Source organism: Triplophysa rosa, linkage group LG18 (assembly GCF_024868665.1).
Source record: "Triplophysa rosa linkage group LG18, Trosa_1v2, whole genome shotgun sequence".
Classification (NCBI taxonomy): Eukaryota; Metazoa; Chordata; class Actinopteri; order Cypriniformes; family Nemacheilidae; genus Triplophysa; species Triplophysa rosa.
This window is the reverse complement of record NC_079907.1, coordinates 79422-89202: the sequence shown is the minus strand read 5'-3', so window position 1 is coordinate 89202 and position 9781 is coordinate 79422. Positions and strand designations below refer to the sequence as shown.

At 40.9% G+C, this 9781-nt stretch overlaps 2 protein-coding genes across 4 annotated transcripts; both read right to left on the bottom strand.

The window, feature by feature from the left end:
- Positions 1-595: 595 nt before the first annotated feature.
- hmx3b (H6 family homeobox 3b) lies at positions 596-2415 on the bottom strand. The gene is made up of 2 exons (XM_057359039.1): positions 2087-2415; positions 596-1971 (listed from the first exon to the last, which is right to left on the bottom strand). Exons 1-2 carry the CDS (start codon positions 2265-2267, stop codon positions 1502-1504), a joined length of 651 nt encoding a protein of 216 aa, XP_057215022.1. The 5' UTR covers positions 2268-2415; the 3' UTR covers positions 596-1501.
- An 835-nt stretch (positions 2416-3250) lies between these two features.
- On the bottom strand, positions 3251-6883 carry acadsb (acyl-CoA dehydrogenase short/branched chain). Of its 3 annotated transcripts, none has more exons than XR_008964828.1 (12): positions 6778-6883; positions 6052-6172; positions 5876-5976; positions 5596-5802; positions 5337-5507; positions 5088-5213; positions 4923-5015; positions 4724-4813; positions 4509-4646; positions 4114-4213; positions 3811-4040; positions 3251-3639 (listed from the first exon to the last, which is right to left on the bottom strand). XR_008964828.1 is itself a non-coding variant. In XM_057359032.1 (11 exons), exons 1-11 carry the CDS (start codon positions 6808-6810, stop codon positions 3964-3966), a joined length of 1257 nt encoding a protein of 418 aa, XP_057215015.1. In that variant the 5' UTR covers positions 6811-6883; the 3' UTR covers positions 3661-3963. The 3 variants fall into 3 exon arrangements, 1 of the variants encoding a protein (XP_057215015.1); XR_008964829.1 differs by having other exon boundaries at positions 3251-3636; XM_057359032.1 differs by lacking the exon at positions 3251-3639 and having other exon boundaries at positions 3661-4040.
- Positions 6884-9781: the final 2898 nt, after the last annotated feature.

Here is a 9781-nt window from a genome sequence, read left to right as displayed (position 1 = left end):
AACAATAATAAAAAATATAATAAAAGTAATATATAGTAAAATAAAAGTAATAATAATAATATTAAATTATTTAAAAATTATTCAGATCTGATTAGAAAAAAACGTTTTTACATTCCATTTTTAATAGCAAGCTTTATTTAATTTCAAATATATATTTATATCCTGGACGTGAGTAGTTTGAGAACATTAATTCATGAATTTGAGTTATTCAACATCTGAATTGCGTGAGCGACGCAAAGGTCTTGTGTTTGAATTCCAGTGAACACACACACAGCACTGATACCACACACTTCGAATGAAAGAATCTGTCAAATGCTTAACGTGCTGACGTTTTGTTGGCAGATTTCTAAAACCATTACACGAGACCTTCAGATAAAGAGACGCACAATTTATGAAACCCCGTCACCTAAACTCTTTGCGTGAGAGCACATTCACACTCTTCTAATGGATGTTTCAACTCAAAATAACTGTTAATTTAGTGTTTGAAAACTGATTCCATCAATTCAATGAAATTACTTCAGGCCTATCTTAATTCAATTCAAATCCATTAAATAAAAATGTTAAACAAGATAGTTTGTCAAAATATTTGTGCGGTTATTTTTATTTTTCATTTCAATTTTTTTCAAGGACAAATAATTGTCTATTGATAAGTCAATGGGCCTACAATGATATCAAATAAATAATCAATACAATCAAATAAAACAGTAAAAGACAAACATTTAAAAATAAAATATGTAAAATTCATGTTTTAATTGTTAAGGTTAGAGCTACACGCTAAATTTGGTCAGAATTGTCAATAAATCACGACTTGCACTGTGAATTTGAATCAGTAAAAGAACAAAACAAAAAAACTCCGTTATAACAGTTACAATAGCCTACGTTTGTAGATTTAGGAGAAGACAAAAATACACAAAGAAACATAATTCTATAGAGAAACCTAACAGTTACATTAGAGAAACAACGTTTTTAAGCGCTGTTCTGTAACCCTCCTCAAACTGAAACAATGCACATTCACGTTTCATTTATTTGTCAATAAAGACATGTCTCTGTAAAAATCACAGTCAGAAATATAATTCATCATTTCAAACATTCACACTGAGAAATAAATTCAAACAATATAAAAACTCTGAAATGCATCGGAGAGCTGCAAATACTTGAAATACGAACACTACAATTCTCACATTATAAAAACAAACATTTCTTTAAAAGAGAACAGATGAAACCACAGAACAACGAGAATATTTATTTACTTTTTCTGAGACGACGACGAAACACTCTTCATGACAAAATAGGTAGGCCTAGCCTATAAAGAATATAGTGCATGTGTATAAGGGCAATTACCAGCACTAATAAAGATAATCAAAGCAGTCGCAATAAGTTTACAAACACTTTACTGAACGCACATCAGTCCCGCGCGTGCAGCAGCAGGTCGATGTCTTTGGGTTCACGGGCGACTTTCTTTCATCTTTTATGATTCAGAGTGACGGATAACAGAACATCATCAGACCGGTCTGATCAAGGGATGCGGGTAATAAAGTGCGTGCGTGAGCGCGAGACCCGCAGCTCGCGGGGTCTCCGAGTGCTCGTGATACAGGATGGGCACGCGCACGATTCTCTGCGCGTGACTGAGGTTCGCGGCCTCGAGCTCCGCGGCGATCTGTCTCTTCCACTTATTCCGCCGGTTCTGGAACCAGATTTTCACCTGAGTCTCGGTGAGATGGAGCGACGCTGCGAGTCCGGCCCGTTCCGAGCTGCTCAGGTACCGTTTCAAGTCGAACGTGGACTCGAGCTGAAACACCTGAGAGCGCGAGAACACGGTCCTGGTCTTCTTCTTTCGACAGGCTTTCTTCTCTGAGAGGTTTTCTCTCTTCTGCTCGTCTGAATCGCTCTCCTCCTCATCCTCATCTTCTTTAGGATCCGGATCATCCGGGTCTGATCTCAGCGCTTCTGTCGAGCTTCGACTCATCCGATCTGCAAAAGTTTTATGAAGATGTAATAATTCACAACACAAAGATCACAGACATTTGAAATCTTTTGAAAGCACAGAGCATAGCGCTCTTTGTTTTTGTTGTTTCGGGTTGCTCACCTGAGGGTGTGCTCGGGTGTCCAGGCGCGCGACACCAGGAGCCGAACCTCACGAAACTGATCTCGGGAACTCTGGAGAGATTCATGTGAGCGCTCCGGACGGGTTTGGGTTTGTCAGGAGCGTTCAGCAGATTCTTGATAGAAAACGGAGAATCTTTCAGTTCTTGTTTTTTCTCCTCCATTAGTTAGAAAACAGCAAGAAATCCACGAAGATTAAAATGATCCCAGTCTGAACACAAAATAATCCAACAAGTGACGAATGAACCATAAATGATCCTGCGTGAAGGACAGATATCTGCTCGACGGGCTCGAAGTAAATGATGAAAATCAAAATAGCCTACCACCAGAGTTAGAGAGAGAGAGAGAGAGAGAGTGAGAGAGAGAGAGAGAGAGAGAGTGAGAGAGAGAGGGAGAGAGAGGGAGAGAGAGAGGGAGAGACAGAGAGAGAGAGAGAGAGAGAGAGAACAATCAATCTGCCCTGACCTGATGTTTCCAATATATCTTCATAACATTATACTATTATAGCCCTTTATTCTGCTACTTACATCTATATTTTGCTTTGGTAAATCTTTGTTTAAACTATACTCTATTTCTGTTTTTATATAGGCTATTTACATATATTATAAACCACTTTGAGCTGCATACATACACTATTATTATCTTTCTTTTCGTTTGTAAATGCAGCCCAGCTGTAAATGCTTTGGCAATACGCTTGTTCTTTTAGTATATTTTCCATTTTTTGGTCCACTGACATTTATTTGTAGTTCCAAATTACGTATTTATTTTTGCTTTATATCTCGATGGGGTGTTTCGCTGTTAAATATAATCTTTATTCACGTCAACACGCTGATAAGCGTTTCAGAAAAGCATCTTTAGTTGATTAAAAATCAACATATTTTGAAACACATCGTCGTATGCAGCACTCGACACTAAAATGTTTATGTGGAATGTCGTTTAGTCATCAGCTAAATTCAATTTAATTCTCACCACAAAACACGCGGAAAAACTTCCTGTTTGTATCCAGTGCTTCAGATGAGAGAAATCACCGGTTTATCTGGTAATATTTTCTTCAGTTACATTCATGAATGTCTCTCACAGCTGGAAAAACTGATCTGCGTTCAGATGCAAATTAAATAATGTTTTCCGATAAAAATGATTATTATTCAAATATCTCACCTTGACACTACATGTTGTTCCTTTATTTTGAATATTTAGAAACAGCACAGAGAAAATACCATGTAAATAATGTAATAATAATTTCTGCTCATACATTAGTAACAAACATGACTGTATATTCGTCATCCCAATGATGTACATACACTGACATTAAGAGAGAGGATGATGATATATGAATAATAATAATTGTAAAGGGTGATTTGACTTCCATCATATTTCTACTATGCTACAGTATTATATGCACTTATATTATGTCAATGTCTCATGAACCTCATATTCAGCAGCATTATTCCTGAACAGTGTGTTTGGTCTTTGACTTGATCAAACCGAAACTTCCAGAAGCTGTTGAGATGACTGGAGCTCTACTGACACCTGCTGCTGAAAACACATCACATCATGTCACACTAGAACACATTTATTTATACAAACACACAAAGAGATGATCACATCCTCACATCAATCTCAATGTAAGACATCTTATCCATAAGGTACAAAATGGATCATAAACACGTTAACATGATTAGAAATTAAATCATTATTTTAACATACCTACAACATTATTACTGTTATTGTGGCGTATTTGTAACAGATCTCAACCGACTAAACAGATGATCTGCAGAAACATCCAGAATGTGAGGTGAGAGAGCAAGAACAGTGTTGTTTGAGGAACAGTATTTCACACACTGTGGGTCGATGGTGAATTTAGGAGTCGAACTCTCGATCGATCAACTTGGCCATTGTGCTCAGCTGAATGTTTGTTGTTCCCTCATAAATGGTTCCTGGAGAATAAACATCACATCAGTGCACTTTCATCAAACTCATTCCTGTACAGACAGACTCAGATTCACTCACCTATTTTACAATCTCTGTAATATTTCTCGATGGGATAATCTTTAGTAAAACCCACCCCACCCATCCACTCGATGCATTTTGATGTAGTGAGTGTGGCCACCTGAAATCACACAGACGCTCATCAAACACATCTCTGTTCACGGCTCACTGAGCCAGTGCTGACAGCCTCGCAGTTTTTGGGCTCTTTAGAAAATGCAGTTGTGGGAAAAACTATGGTGATGTGGGTTGCAGTTTTTTGGACCACTTTGGTTTGTAAACTAAAGAAAAATGACCAACTTAACATGCACTCACACTGGGAATAAATATCCGTAAACCCAAAGGCAGATGCAGTGAATACAAAGTTTATGGCAAACGGAATTGGACGGCAGGTCAGCTGATCTCAACCCTGTACTGACCTCAGAGGTGAAGTATTTGGCCATGCAGGCCTCTTTGATGAACGGACGTCCCGCCTCCTTCAGCCGAGCCGCGTTATAGGTCAACAGCCGAGCGGCTTCCAGCTGAGTGGCCACATGAGCGATCTGATGCTGCATCCCCTGAGATCAGACAGCAGAAATCAGATCAACTTCAAATGCTTCAGTGAGCGCAAACAGAAACACAACGACAACACTACCTGGAAGTCAAAGATCCGTTTGCCGAATTGAACACGCTGCCTGGTGTATGTGACCGTGTGATCAAAACACCCTTGAGCCAGACCGAGCATCTAGAATCACAGCACATATTCACTTCATCACTACAGCGAGCGAGCGAGCGAGAGAGAGAGAGAGAGAGAGAGAGAGAGAGAGAGAGAGAGAGAGAAAGCCAGAACACACCTGTGCTGCGATACCGATCCTGCCACCATTCAGCATTCCGATGGCATATTTATAACCGTGACCGATCTTTCCCAAAACATTCTTCTCGTGAACCTGCATCACATCACATCAGACGTGTTTAACCGGTGAAATGTCTGAATCATCACAGCTGCGTAGAGTTTGTACCTTCACATTGTCGAAATTAAGAGCACACGTGGATGAAGCTCGCAGACCCAATTTATTTTCTTTCTTGCCGATGTGAAGTCCATCTGTTTCTCTGTCCACTATGAAACAGCTGATGCCTCTGTAACCCTGTGAAAAACACACACACGTTTTTAATGTTTATAAAGCAAACACTATTCAGTGTCCACTTCAAACCCTCGCATGCTTGAGTCAACAGAAACATCACTATCAGAGTATTCTGTGGTTACTGACGGCAGCGGTGTCTGCGTTGGCCATGACCAAGAACACTCCGGCATGTTCTGCGTTACTGATCCACATCTTGGAACCGTTGATGATGTAATAGTCTTTCTGTTTCTCTGCTTTAGTCTTCAGAGAGAAAGCGTCACTGCCTGACTCTGCCTCTGACAAGCAAAAGCTGCCCACCTGTGGACAAAAACAGACAAGGTCACCATCGCTCGGCAGAAGACTCGTTCACATGTACGGCAGTGACGTCAGAGGATGGCTCGAGCACCGTGTCGTTGGCGAGTCGAGGGAGATATCGCTCCTTCTGCTCCTCGGTGCCCAGGTCTGCCAGCAGGGTGTTTATGAGCGTGTTCTGAATGTCACACAGCACGGCCACAGACGGGTCCACCTTCGCCAGCTCCTCGATCACCAGCATGGACGAGAAGAAGGTGGAACCCGTGCCGCCGTATCCTGTTCCGATCTCGATGCCCATCAACTGCAGAACACAGTGAAGAAGCTGGTAAAGTGTGCAGAGAGACCGGCGGAGAGTCATGACAGCAGATACTCACGCCCTGCTCAAACAGAGAGCTGATCACTTCTGCGTCCATCGCCGAGTTTTCATCCATCTTGGACACGAGCGGTGCGATGCGCTCCTGAGAGAATTTCTTCACTGACGAAGAAAAGAACACGTCACGGCTTCAGGTTGGACAGTGAGAACGTGTTTGACTGACAGCTTGATGTTTACCTGCGTCTCTCATCATGGCCTCCTCCTGTGAGCAGCTCTGCAGTGGAGGAAAACCTGCGGCGCTCTCACATCCGTGTGCGTGTGAACACAAGAGTCTCACAGCTGCACGCGAGCGACTCACCTGCACACACAAACCACATACTGTTGCGCGACTGCGAGTAATGTGTGTATGAGCCGAGAAGATCAGAGGCCAGTTGCATAAACTGCTTAAGGCTTAAATACACTACAAGACATTTGCTGAGATTTTCAGCCTGGACGTGTTGCAGAAAGTCTGTGCCAGTCTTCAGATTTGAACAGTTAGTGTGTTTCTATCGGAAAAAGTCTGCAAGTGTGTGATGTCTGGTTTAAAACAAAACTCTGTTCAGATTTTTAAAGTCTTGTAGTGTATTCCAGCCATTAGACTAGTCTCATCAAATGTTTTTCTTCAAGACTGGTCATAACTTCTTTAAATCAGTAACATTAAAGAGGTCATTTGGTCACATAATTGAAATATGTCCTAACTAATTGCTAGTCAGTGAGACTAATTGTTAAGACACAGTCTTAAGTTCATGCAAAAGGGCCCAGCTTTGCTCTTAATCTTAGACAAACATCCCTCTGTGGTTTACATTTGTTTATGACACGAGTTTATTTGTTACGTAACGTTAGTAAATCATTTTCTGTAGGTTTATTTACGGAGATCAACATGAAGCGTGTCGTTTTCTATAGCAGTTTGTTTTTGACTCTCACCTGGCGCAGCATTCTGAGAGCGGACGCCGCCATTGTGCCTCTGCGTCACAATCACGAGGGTGATGACGCCATTACGCTTCTTCGTCACTAACACAGACTTTAGGCTTGTTCGACGTGATGCGGCGCCCCAAGATCCGACAGGCGGCTGACATCAAAGTACCGCGAGAGCGATTCGAAATCAAACTATTTATCGTTTTTCGAATGGGTCTCGCGGTACTTTGATGTCATTCGCCTGTCGGATCTTCGGCGCCGCATCGAGTCGAACAAGCCTAATTTTTAGTTCAACAACATACTTACTGTTAGTCAGTTGCTTAATGAGCAAGGATTGCTTTTATCATATGTGGAATTCCTTAACAAATTTAAATTCCCTGTGAAACCAAAAGATTATGCCACTATCATTGGTGCAATATCAAGTAAAGTTGTAACATTGATACGTAATTCTATTGTTGCCCCTATTAATGTAGACCAACAACAAATTATTTGTCGTAATATGATATTTCTTGGTGATATTAATATTGTTAAAGACAAATGCAGTAATAGCTATATTAGAAAAGTCTTAAAGCAAAATGTTATGCCATATTCAAGTATATTGGTCCTCCAAATTTGAAGATATCAAGTGGAACAAAATATGGGTAATAACAAATATTTTTTTATAAATAATAAAGTTAGAGAGGTATCATTTAAAATATTACACAGAATCTGTTTTAATCGGTTTTAGAACCCTTGCTATTCTCCATATACATGCTGCCCCTTGGAAACTTTATTAGAAAACATGGAATTAGCTTCCACTGTTATGCAGATGATACTCAGCTATATATCTCATCAAGACCAGATGATTCCTTCCAACTATCCAAATTGGCAGAGTGCATCGACGATATAAAACATTGGATGACTACTAATTTCCTTCTTCTAAATTCTAACAAAACAGAAATATTACTTATCGGACCAAAGACACGAGAGCAGAATATTTCGGATTATAACTTGCAAATTGAAGGCTGCACTGTTACTCCAACAAATACAGTTAAAGACCTCGGGTTACATTAGACAGCAACCTGTCATTTAAAAATCACATCTCAAATGTCACAAAAACAGCCTTCTTCCACCTTAGAAATGTTGCCAAATTGTGTGTGTGTGGCAAATTGTGTGTGTGTGGCTGACGCAGAGAAGCTTATTCATGCATTTGTGACCTCAAGACTTGACTACTGTAATGCACTACTTAGTGGTTGTCCTGCAGCATCAATAAACAAACTACAGTTAGTTCAGAACGCAGCTGCCAGAGTTCTGACCAGGTCCAGAAAATACCATCACATAACCCAAATGTTATCAAGCCTTCACTGGTTACCCATTACGTATCGTATTGACTTTAAAGTTCTTTTAATCACTTATAAAACCTTAAACGGTTTAGCCCCTACCTACATAACAGAGCTTCTACCACACTACAACCCATCACGCTCTCTAAGATCTCTAAACTCCAGACTTTTGATAACACCTAGAATAACTAAATCCACCAAAGGGGGCGGAGCTTTCTCATACGTAGCACCTATACTCTGGAATAGCCTCCCCGATACTATTCGAGGGTCAGACACACTCTCCCAATTTAAATCTAGATTAAAGACACATCTCTTCAGCCAAGCATTCACTAATACATAGCTAATGAACAGCAGCTACGCTAATTAATCTCTTTCTGCCCTCGCCTCGGGATGCCCATCCCGAGGTAGGGAGAGATTCTGCCAGGCCCAGATGAACGTCATATGCCCATCCACAACTAGAGATTACGCCAGCTACATCGGAAAATCCCGTGCCATCCTCCTGCGAGAGCCTGCGGACTGACTGACCATCCAGCTCCATCCAAGGCAATTCCATCACCACCCAAGAAAAAGGCGACCATCTGACCGGCCCAGCTCAGACATTTCCATCCCCAACAGAGAGCAAAGACGGACTACCTGTCACATAAATGCTAAATTTACAGTACTTGGTATTTAATGCTAAACTTACATCACACGACAGCAGTTTGAAGTTATGGCTGCACTCAGTGACTTTGATTGGAGGTTTCTGGGTGGGTGTTTGTGGGGAGTGGGGGGGCTTGTTGGTTGTGGTTCGGGGCGTTTCATTTGTTGGGACTGTGTGGGTCTGGTCTGGTTGGTCTTGTTTTGTGGTCGATGTCGGACAACAGATGAATAAAGTTAATTATGCCATTACTATTTTTCCCTGGTTGTTCCTCTGTTATCTGTTGTTGATCGCGGAATGGGACCGGGTTGGACCTGCACGGTTTCGGCGGGTGGGGCTTCCTGGGTCGCGGCTCGTGGGCTCTCCCTGTTCTTCGTGGACGTTGCTTTGGTCGGGGTCACTGAGTGCAGCTATGACACGTCAGAGGAGATCTGGCCCTCCCGGCTGAGCCTGGTTTCTCCCGAGGTTTTTTTTTTCTCCATTTATTCATCATTAGAGTTTGGGTTCCTCACCACAGCAGTGCAGTGTTGGCTTGCTCACCGGGAGACTGCATTTATTTATTTATTCACTTATTTATTAGATATTATTTATTATAATGATCTTGCTTGGTCTATAAACACCATGCACTGTGCTGTGTTTAACCTTTCTGTGTTTTTCTTATTTGCTCCCGTAAAGCTGATTTGGAACAATGCACATTGTGAAAAGCGCTATATAAATAAAATGAATTGAATTGAATTAAACACATTTCAAAGGTTTGCGATATACAGAGTACAAATGTATCATGTCACTATACACAGTAAAATCGCCAGTGTTGAAAAAGGTCATATTAACACTCACAGTGTAATCCACTCTCTCAAAGTGTGGATTATATAAACACTGTGAGAGTTAATTTTACATTTTTTAACACTGGTGATTTTGCTGTGGGTACTTAATATCTCTATAGTTATACTTAAAAATTAAACGTTCGGCATAATTTGTGAAATATAAATTTAATGAGCTTGTTATTCATGAGAATCCACTAGATGGCACAATGTTCAGTGATATTTTAGGGATATAT